At 37.5% G+C, this 21,119-nt stretch overlaps 1 protein-coding gene across 2 annotated transcripts in view; it reads right to left on the reverse strand.

The window, feature by feature from the left end:
* Positions 1-411: 411 nt before the first annotated feature.
* lin7a (lin-7 homolog A (C. elegans)) overlaps positions 412-21,119 on the reverse strand; it is a 28,382-nt gene continuing 7,674 nt past the window's right edge. Inside the window, exons 2-7 of one of the 2 annotated variants that reach the window (XM_079454298.1) lie at positions 21,056-21,113; positions 20,659-20,777; positions 12,414-12,485; positions 9,511-9,720; positions 7,188-7,403; positions 412-1,970 (exon numbers count right to left, since the gene is read on the reverse strand). In XM_079454298.1, coding sequence (XP_079310424.1) covers positions 7,188-7,403; positions 9,511-9,720; positions 12,414-12,485; positions 20,659-20,777; positions 21,056-21,095 — 657 coding nt within the window. In that variant the 5' untranslated portion in view covers positions 21,096-21,113 and the 3' untranslated portion in view covers positions 412-1,970. The remainder of the gene's footprint in view (positions 1,971-7,187; positions 7,404-9,510; positions 9,721-12,413; positions 12,486-20,658; positions 20,778-21,055; positions 21,114-21,119) is intronic. The other variant, XM_079454297.1, reaches the window with a different exon arrangement.

Here is a 21,119-nt window from a genome sequence, read left to right on the forward strand (position 1 = left end):
TTGTCATTTTTGTAGAGAAACGGTGTTATAGACTGATGTTTAAGTGATAACTTTGCACAGGTAAATCTGTAATCCCTACAACAAAGCAAAACTGAGTGCATGAGGATCTTCGTGCATTAGACTTGTGTTTTATTTAGAAAAATTCTTGAGAAAATCATTTCTCCTGTCTTAAAAAATCTTGAATGTAGTACCTCTACGCCACAGCTTCATTATTAGTGAATATTAGTGAAATTGACACAGCAGTTTAGTGATTCTATCCGCCATCTTTGCATATATATATATATATATATATATATATATATATATATATATAGAAATATATATATATATATATATATATATATGTTAAATTGTTTTTTATGAACCTGAACAGATCTAGTGTATTAAAAAATGTAAGAATCAACGCATCGTACACGCACATATATTTATTTATACAAATATAATATGTATTACAATTGCATACTTGGTTAGTTTTTTTTTTCGCTGTATAATAAGATCAGCTTATCCAGCCTCAAAAATGCAAGTCTTTAATAAGAAAGTCTGTAAGGAAACATAGAAAAGGGGAAGAGATCAATTGAAATGAACAGAGCAAAAGTCAAGGAACAAATCCACTTCACAGCTTTGCGTGGTTTTGTCTAATAGGATGACACGTTCACATGTTACCCACACTTCAAGATTACTCAAAAGCCAACCAACAGAGTTTAAATATCTACCAAAGTCCTACGCAGCAAAACCATCAAATGAAATAACAACAGAGATACAATATTACCATTGTTTGCTGATCAACAAGTTGCCCATGTACAATGTTGCTTCTATCGGTATTCAACTAACAGTACAAATGCAATGCAAATGCAATGAATGGATTTTTTTCCAGCATTTGAGGTTAGCAAATGCTATTTTTAAATTAAACAATTCTATGGATTAATGATTTCTTCATAAATTGATTGTCAAAACAGGACAATACTTTCAGTGAGTGAGGCGATCGGTTACTTAAAATGTGCAAGAACATTTAGTATATAAATAACAGCACAATCTTTTAAACCTCTGAGATAAACTAGAAAATATAACTGTAAAAGAATAAAATGATTTGTAGAGTTCACGTATAATCTGTATCTGTGTTTAACATTCGGCTTGTCCTCACATATACTTATATTTTTATAATAGCAATATTTATAATAATATTTCTGATTCCGATTTTAATTTCAGTAGTGACTGCATCAAAACCATACCCGCCATACAAGATGCTCAATGTAGAAATGAATCCCTATCGGTGCCACACCGTGATGTCATAAGAACATTCAGTGCAAATGATGTTTGTGGCTTATGTCACATGGTGCATAAGATACAGTTTAATAAATTTTTATGTTCCTAAGATTCACCCCCTCCCATTTAAATTAACTTTATGTTCATAATATATACAATAAAATGTGACAACACAATTGTTATTGCTAAATCTACTTTCTTTACAAAATACCCATTGCTACATTGCGGTATAAAATACCTCGATGTTCTCCAATTAATGACGTAAAAAGCGCTTTCTATTCACAGAAACACAAGCATCAAAAGAACCCTTCAAGAGGATACTGCACAAAGCTGTGGCGACGGAAAGGAAACGATAATAAAAACGCTTCGGAAATACATGTCAAGTAAACACGTTATCACAAAACTACAGGAAGGACATTTGAAGAGGGTCACAACTTGCGACTGGTTCCAGACAACTGAAATATGAACATTAACTGTAAAACCGTGTACCCGGAGCTAGCCTTCCTCTCTGTCGTCACATACGTTTTTCCGAGCACCAATTTGGGACACATATCATGGAGTTTTTAACCTTTTGAGTTGTAGGTAGTACATTGTAAGTACAGTAAGGGTCCTCCTCCGTGATCTCTTTTTGGATCTCCTTACATCATGCTTGAGAGATTGCGCCAGTCTCACCTAGTGTCCTCTACTTTTTCTTCTTTTGAAAGAGCCTGTTGAAAAAGAATGACAAAAGCTGAGAGACAAGATTAACGCTTACTTAAAGGTATTTCTTGACAACACACAGGTCTTCTGCACTTAAAAGTAACTGCAGGAAGGGGATATTGTTGTCTAAGATAAAGGGAAAACTATATTGTTTTTATTACTGCATTCATTATTTTGAAGAATGATTTAAACAGCTATATTTACAAAAATTGCTGTTCATCTCCTTCCAGAACTCGCATTTCAAGGATCTGCCCTTCTAACTGCGTGGGGTACATGAATGCGATTGGAATTCACCCGAAAATGCGTTAATATCTATGATAATAGTGCTCAGTTTCTTGCACAGAGCAATTGATTCGCTTTATAAGACGGCAGTTTAAAGTCAAGGGGCAGGGAGTGCTGCATTTATTAGCGTTTTTACATTTATTAATTTGGCTTTCATTCATTCAACCATCTTCATAAAAAGCGTCTTGAAAAAACAATGCCAATCTTGGAAGTAGGCTACTTGGGGACTGGGGTGAGTAAATAACAGCAATACAATTTTTGGGTAAACTAATGCATAGGAATATATAGAAATATACAATTATATAAAATGCAACCCCAATTCCAATGAAGTTGGGACATTGTGTAAAACGTAAATAAAAGCAGAATAAAGTGACCCATATTTAATTGAATGGACCTCAAAGACAAACTGATAATCTTAATTGCTTTTGGCTCATATTCACTCATTTTGAATTGAATGCCTGCAACACGTTCCAAAAGAGCTGGGACAGGGGTATTTTTACCACTGTGTTACATCACCTTTCCTTTTAACAACACTTAATGTGCATTTGGGAACTCAGGACACAAATTGTTGAAGCTTTGTAGGTGGAATTGTTTCCCATTCTTGCTTGATGTATGACTTCAGTTGCTCAACAGTCTGGGGTCTGCGTTGTCTCATTTTGCGCTTCATAATGCGTCACACATTTTCAATGGGAGTCAGGTCTGGACTCCAGTCAGGCCAGTCTAGTACCCACACTCTTTTCCTACGAAGCCACGCTGGTGTAACACGTGAAGAATGTGGCTTGGCATTGTCTTGTTGAAATAAGCAGGGAAGTCCCTGAAAAAGACATTGCTTGGATGCCAACATAAACCTGTACGTACCTTTCTGCATTAATGTTGCCTCCACAGATGTGCAAGTTACCCATGCCGCAGGTACTAACACACCCCCATACCATCACAGATGCTGGCTTTTGAACTTTGCACTGATAACAATCTGGCAATCTTTAGCCCGGAGGACACGACGTGCATGATTTCCAAAAACAATTTGAAATGTGGACTCATCAGACCACATTACACTTTGCCACTTTGCATCAGTCCATCTTAGATGAGCTCGGGCCCGAGAAGCCGGCGGCGTTTCTGGTTGTTTTTGATGCATGGCTTTCGCTTTGCGTGGTATAGTTTTAACTTGCACGTGTAGATGCTGCGACGAACTGTGTCCAAAGTGTTCCTGAGCCCACGTGGTAATATCCTTTACAGAATGATGTCTGTTTTTAATGCTGTGCCGCCTTTATAGCAGAGGGATCGAAGGTCACCGCATTCAGCATTGGTTTAAGGCTTGTCGCTTGTTCCAGATTCTCTGAATCTTTTGATGATATTATGCACTGTAGATGAAGAAATACCTAAATTCCTTGCAATTGAAAGTTGAGTAACGTTGTTCTTAAACTGTTGGAGTATTTGCTCACGCAGTTGCTCACAAAGTGGTAAACCGCGGCCCATCCTTGCTTGTGAATGACTGAGCCTTATAGGATGCTCCTTTTATCATCACTGTTTCTAATAATCTCGTTCACCTGTGGAATGTTCCAAACAGGTGTTTTTTTTAAGCAAACTTCTACTTTCCCAATCTTTTGTTGACCCTGTCCCAGCTCTTTTGGAACGGGTTGCAAATATAATGAAATGCCCAAATACTGGATGTAATATTTGACCTATAAAGTACACAATACTGTATAAAAGGAACAAAATGCATAGATAAAAAGTAGTTGAAGACCCCTGTCTTAGGGCAAATTTTGCTTCATTACATGCCTACAGTGAAGAATAAGTAAAGCCCCAAACAAATGACATAAATAGAGGCTGGAATTTTTGTTCTCTTCGAGGCTGGCTGCAGTATAATTCCCTCCAACCATCTTGTAAACAATCTAATTACGCTTAAAACATTTTCCCCAAAGATACGTTCTGTCAATTGTTCCTTCTTATCATAGATGTAACTTCAAGTGTTTGCTTCAAGCTTGGTTTTAGTATAAGACGGTTTCGGCGGCACAACAGAAGTTATTTGGCCCAAAACGAACTTCCAGGAGACTGCCGCGAAAAATCGATTGTTTAGTAGTTTTCACCTAAAACAATTCAATTAATTTAAAATAATCATTTAAATTATTTATGTAAATTCATACTAATATAAATTAAACATAAAATAAATTGTTATATTATAATCAAACACAGACTGGAGGTTAACTTCGGGTCAGGCATGTAAGTCTGATAAATCTGTCTATATGTTGCTATAAAAGAAATACCCGTAAAAAAACTGTAAAATGTAAATAATATATTAATTAAAAAAAGTTATTTAATGCACATTTGTTTTTACAAAAAAATGTAACAAACAAATTGTGAATTTGCAGTCTATTTTTGTAATTTCACCTTTTTTACTGTATTTAAAAGAAAAAAATCCATAATTACAATGAACTGTTTTTAGGGTGGTTGAATAGTATGCTTTTTACAATGCATCGTAATGCTGATGTGAACGATTTTGCATCGATGCATACAAAATTCTATATTATTAAAAATGAAAATATTTATATTTGAACAGTAACTGTTTTTATTGTAATAAGAGTATTCTTATTATTATGTCTTTTTATCTTGTTTGAAAACGTTGCTTTTGACATGAACCATATAAATACATCTTTCCACCTGTAATTTCAGTGAGAACAGTACTTGCATATTTCTGTCTCTCACCTTCGAGTAGGATGAGAAAGAGCTACAACAGTGTAAGGAGACAAACTTACTTGTGCAGTAATATTCCAAATTTAGGATGCAGATCATCATGATATCAAATCGTTGAGATAATGATCCTTATGGAATTTATTGATATTGAATCTTGTGACCAAATGACGATTCCCATCACCAGTTTTTTCACATTGTAATAGCCGTCCTTAAATTATGTAACAGCTTTCTTTTAAAATCATTCGAGTCACCTTCAAACCAAAACTAAGACCGACTGTATCTTTTTGAGAAGGCTTATAATCTTTCAGTTAAATAGGTAGTAGCTGTCTGTTATCCATCTGCATTGTGTCATATTGTTGTCTGTTTCTTTTTCAACATTTTAATTGATATTGTACAGCACAATGATTAGTAAATTGTATTATACAGCAAAATAGACCTGACTTGTGTGTTCGCCATTGAGTCTATTGGGAATACGAGTAAAACGTAGAAGCAGGGGAGTGCTATTTATGTTGTATGCCAAGAAGAGCTATGAAGAGCGGTCCAAGTCAATTACTTTTTCATTGAAAGACGGTTTCTATGTAAAGAGCATAGCAACTGACTACTACTACTTTCTTGGCATGTTTAGAAATGCTAATAAATTATTTGGGCGTGTATTATTTTATGTCTTTTGACCTGCAAGCTTGTAAAATGATAGTTTTCCGGTACATCTTTTCTTAGACTGTGGTCTTAGTGCAAGTCAATGTGTGTAGTTTGATTCTGACAGAGCGCTGCTGGTCAATGTGGCTTCACTTTAATTCGGCACACCGATCTTGATAGGGGATGATCCAGGCTCAACTCTCTCCCCGGGAATATTCCAACGCAGACAGTCTCAAGCCAGCCGCTCACAAGCACAAATGATTTCAGTCACGGATTTAGCCTCAGGTGATATGGAACTAAGGACTCCTAGTGCCCGTTTGGGCCTACAGGTATTTTTTTTCTTTAAAGTGGGTACAGCTTATAGCTTCATTCTAGGCTTAGCTGGTTTCTATGGAGAGGTTATAGTAGTGCCAAGTATCTTGCTGCTCAAACCTAACTGCAGTGAGGCAATGAGGCGGGAGATGGGCTGAATATCATTTATACAAAGAGATGTGCTTTGCTCTGTCTGGGAAGCATTGTGCCTAATAGAATTCTCTCCAATTTTATTTGCAAAGAGGAAGGACGGCTTGAGGAAAGGAGAGCGGTGTTATTTCTGAGAAAGGATAATGGACTCAGAAAGGATGGAATGCACTCTCTTTTAAATATAAAACGGGGGCACTGTAATATAAGCTGATTTATGTAATGTATCTGAGCTTTTATGTAAGTTTACTTACACATAATTTACAGGATGATATGATAATACCATGTGATGAACCCCCCAACACTTGTCTATGGCTATTCCAGTCCAGTCAATGTGAAAAAAGCTCAACTCTTGCCTGTAGCCTATATATAATGCATTATAAATTAGTTTGTAATGAATAGTTTTCTCAAGAATATTTTTCTGTCACTATTTACACAGTTTGGGGATTGACATAATAATACCATGTGAAAAAGCCATAGGCTTGCCTCTGTATATCATGCATTATAAATAAGTTTGTAAGGAATAGTTTCTCCAACAATATTTAGTTTTTATAGTTAACTTATCCATGCATTGGCAGTTTGTATTGACTTTCCCTGTCCTGAAATACACTGTATAAATAATCTGAATGAAAAACATAATACAGCATAATGAAGCATATGCAGTGTTTTATGGTGTTTCTTCAAACTAGACAATCTTGAGACAGGGCACCATTCATCCTGATGAATAGTTTAGATTACAGCTTTAGATTGACTGCTTTAGTTTACATTCTCATCACTTTGATTCATCCTTGTTTATAATCGGAAACCAGACGCAGCCGTACACCATAAGAATAGTAGGCAGGTGACAGCATGACCATCACTGGCATCACTTGTTAATGACTAACAAGTGAAATCATTGGCTCTTTGATTTTAAAGAAAATTGCAGGGATTTTATTGGCTTCCATCTTCCCCTGTGATGTCATAAGCATCCCGTGCCAACCTCTTCCGTTTATTCATTATGACATGACAACTAAGCATCATACACAACAGCAGTCTGTTCCACTGGTGACAGGCAGAATGCGGTACTAGATCCTGGCTGTCCTGTCATTTCCCACAGTACCACGGGTCCGTGCGCCACCCCTTTGAGGTGCCGTTACCCTTAAAGCACTGAAAAGCCTCACCTACGACATGTGGTTCTGTTGGGCAGCCAGGTTCTGCTGTTGCTGTTGCTGGATTAGGAGCTGCTGCTGTTGGCGTCTACGGGCAGTGCGGAGCTTCTCGAATCGGGCCTCCATCTCCTCCAGGACTTTAGGCGTGTAGCGCACCACCAGTTTGACGCTGTCCCTGGCCGCTTTCAGCAGCTCCACCGCTTTCTCGTGGTGTTCACCCTCCACGCTCTGAGGAAAATGAAAGCACAGCAATTTTCAAGAGTCATTTGCTCGTAAACTCAGGTTGTAAAGCCAGGAATCTACAAGTGCTTTCAGCTACCTGATCTAAATTTATAATACTGTGATTTTAAAGTTAGTTCACCCAAAATAAAAGTTCTGTCATTTTTTCACCTCTATGTCTGTGGAATACAAAAGAAGATATTTTGAGAAATGTCCATAAGTGGTTTTGTGTCCATACAGTGGAAGGCAGTGGGGGCCAATGTTATTTGGTTACCAACATTCTTCAAAATATATAGAAAGGAAGTCATGTAGGTTAAAAAACGACATGAAGGTGAGTAAATGGCTGAACTGTCCTTCAAATGTAGTTGACTTTTAAACAGACATTCATTCTATCGCCCCCTTGAGGTCTTAAATTTTGTTACCGAAAATGCGAAATGTCCAGCAGTTCACATCTGTTTAGTTTCCAACCGAAAACGTATATCATGTCAAGTTTTTCTCTCAACGGTTTGCTAAACGCTCTTGCATCTTTATTAATATCCTAACTCAAAGCTTTGTTAGTTTAGAACTGCACTGTGAAAATGTCTCACGGTGATGAACTTCCAATTAAATTCCACAAAAGAGAACCATTAATTTCCAATTATCTCAGCAGCCGTAGCATGTTTGGTTTAATAAGAAAATGCTCATGGAAAAAGGCTTTCTTATTACAGTCTTTGAGGCAAATGAATCCTTTCTGAAAGCCTTTGAATCAAGAAGAAGTGCGGTCATTAGTTTCTGTAAACTCAAATTATGCCTTAAACTCAAATTTTAGAAGGAAAAGCAAATAAACTGTTTTGTCCCCGTTCGCTTCAAAAGAGAAGTCTGGTTTTAAAGTAAAAATCCAGGCAACACAGCATTCCTATCAAGCTATGCTGTGACACATTTGAAACATTTAAGTCTGACATCTGCTCTTTACGGGTTTAAATACAGTTTTGCTCCCAACTTTGGATCGAATTTATCTAATATTTGTTTTAAAAATGTCAAACTTTGCTTAAAATGTCTACAATAATTGATTTATCAGCTATTACAGCATCAGCCTCGTCCAGACTGAATCGTGTCCTCCAACATGACTAGTCATGTAAATGTCATAGAAAGTAGTTGTAAACAATAAGTTTTTCAAGGTTGAACAACAATATAAAATCACTTCCTGGATACCCTAGAAATATTAACATTAAATATTAACATTTTTAAAAATATTTTCCCTTCCTCTATTCGAAGTGTAGCATTATTGTTTTATTGGTAATTATTCTGTAGATTTCCCTTTGTCCTGAATGTTTCTCCTTCATATTTTTTGTGATATTACTTAAACTGGAAGTTGCAGAAACTTGGATTTTCTTTTTTTTCTTAAAGCGTTTCATTTGTGCTTAGTTTTTATTCAAGACAAAATACAAACATTACAGAAATGTTCTTTGTCACCTGTACGTTTTTTGTGACATCGTGTTTCCAGAATTCAGTTCTGGAATACAATGGCCATCCCCCATTTCATAAGTCCTTATACACAATTTTTCCCAAAATTGCTAATATTTCTTCATTCGTAGATTCAGTGAAAAGGATATGCACTCGCATACTTTGAATACTGGACACAATATCAAACCAATCCATCTTTGTTGGGGGATCAGATTGCAACCATTTTCGTGTTATCGCGTTCTTGCTGGCTTCCAGCTAAATCTTTAAAAGGTATTTGTCCTCTTTCTTCAAGTTAATTGCTAAATTCCCCAAGTAAATTGTCATAATCCTTCCCCAAAAAACATTTCATATTATTTATATAACATCTTGCCAATACACCTGAATTGCTGGACAGATCCAGAATACATGAAAATGATCTGCAATCCGCTTCCCACATTTCCTCCAACATATTCCTCTCCCTAGCTTTCTGTCACTCAATGAGAGAGAAATCATTTCGGCTCAAAATTTGCACATTTTCCTTTTAACTTGGAGGTTTGAGCTTGGAGAGCAGGAAAGTTTAATATATTCTTTAATATCAATGCTTAAATTAAATACATAATTTACAGAACCAAGAATTTTGTTTTTTTAAGTTAAAAAGATTTCAACTACCACAGAAAATACACCAGCCACTCACCACACCGTTGACTGACAGGAGCTGGTCTCCTCTCTTGAGACCCCCGTGCCTCTCTGCCAGGCCCCCGGGGATGATGCGAGAGATGTATATTGGAGAGTTTTGCTCTTTACCTCCCATTACGTTAAAGCCTAGTCCCTCCTCTGTCTTGGGAAGCTCCACCACTCTCGGGTGTGAATGACCCTCGCTGGCCGCAAACGCCGCCACTGTGGCCTGACAGGGAACAAATGAGTGTGATTATGAGAAATGAGATTATGACTGTGATGTTTTTATAGACCTATATATCAGCTTGAGCGAGAATATGATTTGTTCATTTATCCTTCATTTATTCCTGAGCAATAGTACTTTACAGAGCCTATATGTGCATTATATTGGCTGTTATACAGTCGCTTTGATCTATCAGCATTGAGCAATAAATCCCTTGCATCATTTTTTCAGCATCCCTCTTCCAACCCAATTCTTCCCATGATGGAATTTACGTAATCTTATTGGCTATTATCTATCCCAATACCAGTGTCTATAGTCCGGGGGTTGGCGCAGAGCTTGGCTCGAGCTCCTCCTAAGAAGTTGCCAAATTCATGTACTATTATCACTTTTTATAAAACTGCATGGGCAGGTGAACTCGTGAATTAAGAGAAAAATGAGTCAATTTTCTTTGTGTAGCACCTGCGGTCTGAAATCTTTTCCCAGTTTCCCATTCACACTCTTATACTTTTTGTAGCAAAGTACACCTTGCAAGGAAAAAGAGATTTAAAAATTTACACTTTGAATGCACTTGGCCTGGATGTGGATGAGGAGGCCAGGAGCGGCCTACTGGAGCTCTATTGCTGCAGGGCATCCCAAAGGGTGACAGGCACTTTTACATCCGTTCTCCATCCAATTGATGTGCTATCGATTGAAAACGCTCCCAATGGCACGCAGGCGTTAGCCGTTGGCATCATGCTAATTGACCTGATCCTGCATTCTACGTGCTTTTCTAACCTGTAGTAGCTTTTTTAAGTAACCAAGCAAAGTGCTTTGGGGGAAACTTGAGGCTTTTGTAATTTACATCCTGTATCAGAACCGTAATTGTTATGATAATTTCGCTCATCTGGGGAGACTTCGTGGAGCATACTGATTTAACAAGGTACTAGGAAATCGATGTATCTGAAGCATGTTACACAACATCGCTCAAATGTACGCTTAGAGGTTACCACTTTGTTTTAAAATGTATGGAAGTTCACATCACTGACAATAAGAACAACATATAAATGATAGAGTCAGTCCCATTAAAAATGCATTACATTGCTATATCAATGACAAGAGCGTCGATTCATTAAAATCCAGAACATGTACGCCGCACATGAATTGCCATCCAGTCAAGAGATTACACAAAGATCTATCTATCCATCATCATGAAAGTGTAATACCACATTAAACAGTATGTTACCTCTCAAAGCTTTGCCCTTGGTGTATGGTAAAACAACAACAATGACAGAAAATAAGAACTGTAGTAATTAAAAATGTATGTAATGTTTAAAGGGGACATTTTTTCAATCTTATTTTATATGATTTAACTTTTTTCCAGGGTCTGTTTTTTTCATGACCCTTTGGGTTTAACAGGCCAACACTATAATAATATAATGATTAAATAATAATATAATAAAATAATCTGAAACACTGTTAAAAACAAACTTCAGCCATTCACTTGTAACGTAACGCATAGAGTAGATACTCATGCTCAATTTTAATTGGGGAATTGGTCTGTGGGTTCAGTTTGGAAACGTATTTATTCATCGTGCATCATGCAATACATTTTTGCAACTACATAATACAAAATGACTTCTTATGATATGACCTCTGTAGAGCACATAATAATTGTACATTATCTTAAGAGAACGGTCTTGATACAGCGAGCATCTTCTGTTTTAACTAGAATTTCACGGTTAATAGTCTATTATGCTGAACACGGGCCTAATTGAGTTTAAAAACACAATTACTTCAGCAGCCTTTGAGCTATTCAGTGATGGTATATAGGGTACCACTCCGCGTCCTTTGTAGCATCTATAGTGCGTTGTGCTTGTTTTTTCTGCCTATTCACCTCTTTGTCTTTTGTTTCTGCTGTTGGCCAAGCGCCCTGCTGGCTTGCGCACTCACGCAGAGAGAGAGATGGTGGGGTTGGGGCCTTGTATGATGGCACATGGCAGACGGCCTTTATGTGGCAAGTCAAGTGTTTGGCCAATCAGTGTGCTTCTTTTAAATCAGTGCTATGTGGTGGTGTGCCTAAAAATCGTTCACTAAAGATGGTTCTCTTTACGCAAGAGCACACTTTTTACACATTGTGTGAATGATGGAGAGTCATGGAATTGAATGGCCAAATGCTTATCAAATTCTGTTTATCAAATCTGTTATTTACATTTTGGGAAACAACCTTGAAAATGTCCTTAGATTACAGTAACTGTTTCCCCCCAAAAAATAAATTTTCTCATTATATACTCATTATATATGCGGTTCCAAGCCTGTAAGCTGTTGAAAGTAGGTTTTTTTTTGTTCGAGATTGCTACATGCTAGCATGCTTGAGAAAGATGTTGAGTCCACAAGGTGACATAGTGCGCATGTGGCGAGCTCTTCCATCCGCGTTCATCCGTGGTCGAGTATGTTTTGGCAGCTATGCGGACGGAGACAGACACGTAAAGTTAACTATACCCGGCCCTTAACTGTTCCTTACGGACCCCCGTATGCCAGGAGAGGTATTGCAATTTGTTACAATGCGTGTGTTTTGAGTGACTTTGTACAAGTCAAATGAAGCATACTTTGCAAGGCTGTATGTTACTTTCGACCATAATCAATATATGATAAAAAAAGTTGCTCAGATAGAAAAATAGATTTGAACAAGAAGGACATGTGACATGAAAGGTAAGACCTACCTTAGCCGTGGCACGTGCTTGATACTCCGGACAGCCATTCACTGTTATCGTTTCATGCATATATTGATAAACCTGTAAATTGCAGAGAGAACGAGATATTTCAGTTACGTTAAATAGTACAGTTGTACAGTTTTCAATTTGATCCAAAACTACCCAAGAACTCCTGATCCTCCAAACCAGCCCATGAATTCGTCAATGTTGACCTTCAACAAAAACACTATCGCAAGAATGTCGTTCGACAAGCTGAACATCAAAATCCATTAAAAGATTAGAGCCTTCCTGTGCAAGATTGTAGAAACCTGCCGTAATGCTCTTCTGTGCTTTCATGTATGCAAAAGCAAACGTCTGCAAATTTGGAAACGTTTGTCGATATCTATGCATTTACTTGTTTAGGGCGCAGATGCTTGTTTACAGAAGACACTTCATCTCCAACCGTCACGCCTTAATAGTGTAACTCCAGAACAGCTCATCCCTCTCTGCCTTAATACCAAAAGCTCTTTCTCTTAAAAATACAACTTTTTCTTTCCTTATTACTTTTCCCCCACTTCTCTGTAGCCGCTTTTACATCTGTACTCGTCTGGGAAATAATGAAGCTTTTGCACTTCTAGTGTTACTATCTTTGAATGAATTGCTTTTGGCGTAGAGTTTCCCATTTGTAAGTCACTCTGGCTAAAATAATTTGCTAAATGAATAAATGCAAATGACAGAATAGCGATTGATATTCCTCATCATGAATGCAGGAACAGTAGGTGTCACAAATTCAATTTGGACAGTAGCTCAATGTGGAAAATGTAATACGTTACGGATAAAGTTGCAGTGATTTAACGTAATAATGTGATTGGAAGCCTCTCATTCTGTTTGAGATTAATACAATATTAAATATTATGCAGCATTCATGTGTCTGTGAGCATCACGAAAGGACCCAACCTAGTTTGTAAGGCATGAAACTAACTAGTATGTCTTCATGTCTGTGTCTTGTTTTCAGCTTTAAAGATCCGTTTATAAAATATGTTTCTTCATCCACTTCCACGCCAACCAGAGGTGTGACTTTTACCTTGGAGTCTTTTGTGAATTCGGGATTCTTTGGTTTATCTCATTAACCAATGCTTCTGAAACACAGCTGATGCTAAAGGAAGCAACTTTTCTCTGTGATCTATCAAGCACCTTGGGCTGAATCGAGAGCTGTTTTCCTATCTTCCTACCGAGGCACGGCATGATAAAGACCTTTAAAATACCTCTTTCTACTCAAGCTGTCGTGCCGACTCTAAACCACTGAATATAAACCTCTTCAATGAGCAGGTTCACTCGGGTGACTTTTAGAAGCAGCTTGACAGAATGAAAAGAGCCTGCTTAGTGTCTGTGATTTACAAAATAGCGTTCGGTGCTAAAGAAAGGTGACATCCTGCAAGTAAAATATGCTTTTGCTATACAGAATATTCTCCGGAGTGTTTTATGTGTCTGACTTGTCATCTTTTGGAAGTCCCAAGAGGCTTTGCAGCAGCTGCAGAGCTGTATGATTTTTGTATGTAGAACATAAAAGGAGATATTTTGAAGATTTTTCAAGCTTATTTTTGCCCAACAACAGGAAGATGAAGGCACTGGGGCTGTTTGGCTTCATTACGGACATTTCTGAGCTTGACAGCCATGTTAAGAAAATAGCAGTGGCGTCTCTTTATCTGTTCATATATGTAGTCAAGCAGTATTAAACAGTTGACAAACTGCACATGTGTCCTTTTCACATGTGTCCTATTTAGAAAAAATAAGGAAATATTAAGATAAATCTATTTCATGCTATTTAATACTATAAATATTAATATTAATCATTTAAAATTATAAATTATTTATATATTATTATTTTGCCATCACACCATAGGACACATGATACGGTTTATTCGTCAACTACTGTAACCAGACGTAGATGATGATCATTTTCATAGTGTTGCTTGTGTGTATTATTAAAACAACAAATACAACTGAGACCAACATATAATACCTAAAAATCCGAGCACAGTTTAATAAATCGAATATTTATAATGGATGTACAATATTTGCCTTTTAGAACTTCAAGATGTTAGGAATCGCCATCAGTAAATTATGTGAGAATTTCCATTTTAGACTGAACTATTCCTCTTTTACAGTTTATTTGCTGTACTTCCTTTTTAGTATGCTCCTTTAGTATGTTTCATTCAATTCCTTTAAGCAAGAAACAACAACCGATTTACTTTTATCCGCAAGAAAGACTGAACTTAAACAGATTTGTGAAGGATCAATGCAGCCAGACAAAACAAATCAATATATTTAAGACGCAAGTTAGTCTTTCAGAGCTGCACCTGTGTGCGCATGTGTGTCCGTCCCTGCGGCTGAGGAATAGCGTGTCCTGTAATAGGAAAGCAAGAATATAAATAAAGGTCTAGTTTTTTTTTTACACAAGTAATTTTATAAACCAGTTCATGTTGTGGTTTTAAACTACCTAATAAAAATCAAGTTTAAATGAGAAAAGCACAATATGCCTTTAAAAAAGTACATTAACAAACTCAAACTGTTTTAAAGGGATAGAATTCTGTCATAATTGTTTTACTCTCTTATCATTTCAAATCTGAATGACTTTCTTCTGCAGAACACAAAAGAAGATATTTTTTAAAGAATGTAACCAAACAACGGTACCCATTGACTTGCATTTGTTTTGTGTCCATACAATAGAAGTGTACAGGTACCGCCATCGTTCAATTTTGCGTTTTCATTTTCGGGTGAACTATCCCTTTAAAATGGCAAAGATGGAGACGTCACATCTACAGTGTGTGAAATATTGTGAATTTACTTAAATATCTCAATGTCACTCGGGACAGTGAAATAAATGTGCACAAGGTTCACAATCTTGGGAAACCATGCATCGCATGCTTCAGTGTTGATTCTTGTGCACAGTCGATGGGACACAAGATTCTGTTATGACAGCTGCCTTGGAAGGTCAGCGCTTTACTCTGAAGTTCAAAGAACAAAGCTGTATTTTGAAGTTTTTGCTTTTGAGTCTCTTCCTTCCCATCTGCCTCACAGTGAAATGTTTCCTGAGAGATTGAAAACTGGAATCTCCATGGCTAACCAACATTTGCTGTACAATGCCATACCATTACACGTTGGAAAAAGAAGAATAGCATTTAAAAAAGACTTCAGCACAAAAAATCGGCTAAAATGTAAAAAATATCATTAAACCTAAAATTGTGGCTGAGCAGCATCTATTTATGATACAGAGTTGAGAAAAACAGGCCTTGGGAGCTATTTTATGTCACTTCTATTGAAAAGAAATTCGTTTGCGGTTGGCAATGCAATTATTAATGCTGTCAGCAGGGCTACTGGGGCTCTTTTTAACAAATGGTCTTTAGTTCTGCCTTTCTGGTCATGATAGTGCCCAGCCTTCAATAATACACCTCTCTCTCCATCTCCATCTCTCTCCTTCAGTCCCGTCTCGAGGGAGCTCTCTTTTTCCTCTCAGCCGGCCAAGGGTTTGGTCGGCTTTCATTAACCCGCATCTGTTTTACCTTACTGGGAGCTACAAACGCACACACAGGTGTATTGCACCTCTGCCAAACAGTGGAAAACCCGCCCGCAGGACTGAACGACGGGCTTCCTGTAACCATGGAGCTCTGTCTGAGATGAGAGAGAGTGGGATAAAGGAGAAGATGAGACTTGGGTCACATTTGAAATAATTTTCTCTGGAACTTTCAGGAATGAAGTACAAAACAGGACTTGAACATCTTTTCTGTTTTTCGGATGGTTTATCTAGCACTTCTGTGGCACTTTTACAAACAGAAAAACGGACCCGCAAGGTTTATTCCAGTAGTTTATCTGACACTTCTATGGCACATTTATGAATGGGGTACAAAATAGGACAAGACGGTCCCTTTTTTATGGCAGTTTATCTGCCACTTCTTGGCACATTTATAAATGTTTGAATGCGGTATAAAGTAGGGTCATAAAGATTTTTTTATATATAGGGTACACAATCCCAACATTTTGCTATCGTTTCAATTCATTTTCTTAAATTATTTCTGAATGTTTTAAATGTTCCATTAACAATATAAGAATAACATATTTGTGCTAACATTTTCTTAACGGCTCTAGAACATTTAGGCATGACAAATACTGTTAATAAAATGCTCTTTTATTGTTAATTATGTCAGGGGTTTTCAAACTGAGGTCTGGGGAGGGACCTCCAGAATGTTCCAAGGAAGGGGTCCAAAAGAAAGTTTGGCATCGGGCCAAAAAACAATTTGCCACTAGATGGTGGGCCAGAACATAGTCAAGGGATAATTTAAGAAATGTATTGATGAAAAGTGCAACTAGAATAGCCAACTTTAAAAAATATAGTTATTATATAATAACATCATAGTTTTTTTATCATTTAACAGCCTATTTTTGACACTCCTCACATACTAAACTGCATTTTTAATACACGTTAGTGTATAGTACCGTTAAAAAGTTATAGTCTAAGCAATAGTCAGAGACTGGATGAACATACAGAAAGTAAATGATGATGGAATTTTCAGTTTTGGGGTGAGTATCCCTTTACTAGTCAGTAGTTCTGGTCTTCCATTGTTTTATGTCAGTGGCAAGTTTTCTGTACTTTGATTGTTTTCGGATGAGAACGATGCAGTGTGTCATGCTGACATTGTTCCTGCCACTGTTGGTGCTGTAAATTAAAGGCACATCGTGTCGTTGCGGTGTCCTCGCATACCCTTGTTAGGGGATTGCCAGAGACAGATTGCGCCATATGATACTGTGCGCGTTTGCCGGGCCATGAAATGAGCTCACAGGCTATCCGAGCACGGCTCCGTTGGGCCTGATGGATGCTTGAATTGTGAATTGATGTCAAGCTGAAAGTTTTATTACATCACTGCACTGTTCTCATAGTTGATGAGATACTATGATGCTACAAAAAATTGTGAAACGGTACTTTATTATTCATCTGTTGCGTCATATGGCGTGTAGCTTCATTAAATAACTCTCGTATGCAGTCTGAAGCACTTAGATGATCCACTTTTTTTTTAAATCGCAAGCTCATATTCATATCAATGACAACATTTTGACCAAAACATGATTATTTAAAAGCCCCTCCCCTAACCACACCCCTAAGCCTAACCATCAATGCATGGCACAAAAGCAAATCATACTAAAATGTAGAAATGAGAATGTACACATTTATACAAATTAGCCGTCTTGTAAAATTGTAATGAATTCATGTGAGATTGCGTTGGAATAAGTTTATAGTTATTGTACTTGTTTTGGAACCGACCATATATAAACAGAATGTAAACGAAAAGAGACCTTCTGACTGTCCAACCACACTGTTTTGTTTGTTTAGAGGCGAGTAAAAAAACAATTGATTCCACAATAATTGCACAGCAATGTCAGTCAGGCCGGGCGCATGAAAAAACAACAACCCAGATTGTCAGGACCTGAATGAATCTCTCACATTGTTTCAAAATAAACAACCGCACGGTTATATCTGTTCGGCCCACTGCTGACAAAAAGCACAGCTGGGGTGTCATACAAAAAGGCAGCATATAATCATCCTTGTAATAATAAATAAAATAAACAGCCCAATCAACATTATCTCTTTCTTTTCTCTCCCTGTGCTGCACAGCGCCCACACACAGGGAAAAAAGCCTTTTCCACCGGGATGATGTTAAAGCTCACTTATATCATGCAATATCATGCAGAAGTGTCTGTCGGTGAGATAAAGTGGATTGAAAACGATTTCTAGCTGTTTACCAGCATGGTTCCGGTATTCGTGCGCTGAAATGGATGATAGGGACATTCTTAAGTGGTGAGGGTGTTGCCCTGGAACTAGAGGTCTTCACGGGTCCACTTAGATCCGAAAACCAGAGGTCCGGCCCGAGACCCGAGCGGGTTCGGGTCTCAAAGATTCACGGGAGCTTTGGACACGGGTCGGGTATATTATTAGTGTCTTCGGGTCTCGGGTAATATAAAGTAAAAATAGTTTTGCTTAATTGACCCGAGGAAGACCCGAACTATCCTGTACAATAACAGCGTGTCGCTTGTGTGTGTGCGTGTAGTTACCAACTCTCCTCCAACCCTCAGCCGATCGGTTGAAAGCCACGCAAATCTTCCGAAAGTCGCGGTGATCTGAAATCACCTTAGAATTGAAATCCCGAAGTTTCCAACACTGCAGGGGTTTGCACTCGATGTAGTTACCATCGTATTCAGGAAAAACATACTTCCACCAGGCAACCAGAATAGATATTAAAAGACTCGCACATTTCAGTACTACGCGTTTTGGAACACATTGTTGAAGATAAGTCGTCACTTGATTCAGCTAAAACTGGCACAACCCATTTAGCCTCAGTTTGCGCAATTTGCCAGAGCAAAACAAGAGGATCAACGTGTTCATTGCCATATACATTTCATTAATACACGTCGGTTTACATTCAGGTCTAGTCGGGTTTAAAAATATATACGATGGGTCGGACTCGGGTCTAACGTTATCGGGTCTGTCTCGGGTAAAAAGTGATTCGGGTCATTTCAGGTCGGGTAAAGATCTTTGGACCCGAGAAGACCTCTACCTGGAACTGCATTCAAAACCCAGTGGCCCAGGTCAACTGCAGTCTTGGTATATTTGCATTTCTAAAATTGCTCGTAAGAAACTGGGAAGCACAAAAAAGAACAGGCACTGTTTAACGGTATCTTTGCCCAACAGACACCTACTGCAATAAGAACGGCAATAAGAACTGGGACGCAAACCCTGCTGAGATTTTGTTCCATAATCAAAGATTTCTGTCTCTCTGTATGTCTATATGTTTATCTGTCTGTCTGCCTGTCTATATGTTTGTCTATCTGTCGGTCTGTTTGTCTATCAATTAATCAAACAATCTGTCTGTCTGTCTGTCTGTCTGCCTACCAGTATATCTGTGTCTGAATATGTCTTGAATATAATGTATGTTCCTTTGAATAAAAGTGAAATGTTAAGGCATTGTGTAAATACAGGACTGAGATTGAAAATAAAGGTACAAAAACATAATACAGAAGTGAAAGGAAAATATTTAGTCAAATCTGCAGAATTCGCCAAAAAATACTTTTCAGATTTTCTGTAAATACTTATTTCATTCTTTTACTCACACATTTACTCATATGCAAGGCTCCAGAAAAACTGGAACCTGGAATACAATTTATATTTAGTTTTAACAGTTTTTTCTCAATCGCTTTGACTCGAAGGAGACTTGTTTTCTCAAAACACAACTCTCTGAACATTTAGTTTCTTGTTCACATCAGACTTGAGTTTCTTATTGAATTGAACACAAATTGCATGTGTTTTGGTAAAAGGTTATGTACAATTCTCAACAACATGCACAATACTGATATAGCTTGTTGATCAAAACCGATTGGCTGATTCTCAGTGAAACTGTCAATCTCTTTAAAACTTCTGAACATTCCTTCATCGTGTGTGATTTTCATGGATGTAATTTTGTGTAGCATGTCGTTTACTGTACGACTTTACAATGAGGTGCTATTTGTTAACAATTAGCTTGTGCATCAGTTAACATGTAATAACAACGAACAATACTTCTTAAGCATTTATTAATATTAATTCATATTGATTTCTGCATTTACTTATACATTATTAAAATCAAACGTTGTCACTGTTAACGTTAGTTAATGCACCGTGAACTAACACGAATAACTGTATTGAAACTCAAAAACTGTATTGAAAAACTAAATTGTTCATTGTCAGCTAATGCATTTAATAATATTTACTAATAGCACCTTATTGTAAAGTGTTACCAAAATAACTCGCTTTTGAAGCAAGAACTAAATGTTTTGAATCACTTACTACATTTTGCAGACACACAACAGAATTTTGATGTTCCAGCTAAAAATTTGGAACCACTGAAGTAACAGTCAAGAGAATGTTAAGTCTCATTCGAGAAATAAGCCAAAGCGTTTGAGGAAAAACTGTAATTTATTATACTTTCTGTTACACGGAGCAGCGTGTACATTATGTCTACACATGTCTGAAATGTATCTTTGACTTCCACAGAAATCAAATGACTTTGGAATGAAATTAGAGATAGTAAATGATGACAGTGTTCATTTATAGATTGAACTGTTCATTAAAATAATCATTTTATGTCATTATTATTTATTGCCTAATCAATCAAAAACTGTCCAACGCTAAGGTCTCCTACTGAGAAAACAGTAAGGTTCATAATAGGTCACGTGACGTGTGACTCACCTCTCTAATGGCTGTGCAGAACTCACTCTGTAGAACCTTCTTTAGGGACAGCAGCTTGTGACCCGGGACGTCACCTGATTCCTGTAATTTTTCCAGCAACTCAATCGCCCTGGCAACATCTGAGAGAGAAAGAAAGCACAGATGTGTTAGAGTAATAGAGAGAAGCAGTGATTCAAAGAGAGAGAGAGAGAGCGAGAGAGAGAGAGCAGGTAAGGCAGGGTAGGTTCGCACAGCGGTTACATTAGCACCAAAGGGCAGGGAAAGGTGTTGAAGCTGCAGCGAATCGATTGGTGGGATAATGGAAATAGACTTGCTGAAGGCCAGAGAGACCGGGAAAGCAGTGAAAGTTCTATTTACGTGGAGCAAAAAAAAACATTCCCAGAGCCCCAACATTCACCTTGCCATGTATCTCTGAGACCTTTGCTGGGGTCAGTCATGGCCTGTTATAAACAAAACTGCAA

Source organism: Barbatula barbatula (genome assembly GCF_947034865.1).
Source record: "Barbatula barbatula genome assembly, chromosome: 4".
In the NCBI taxonomy this organism is placed as follows: Eukaryota; Metazoa; Chordata; class Actinopteri; order Cypriniformes; family Nemacheilidae; genus Barbatula; species Barbatula barbatula.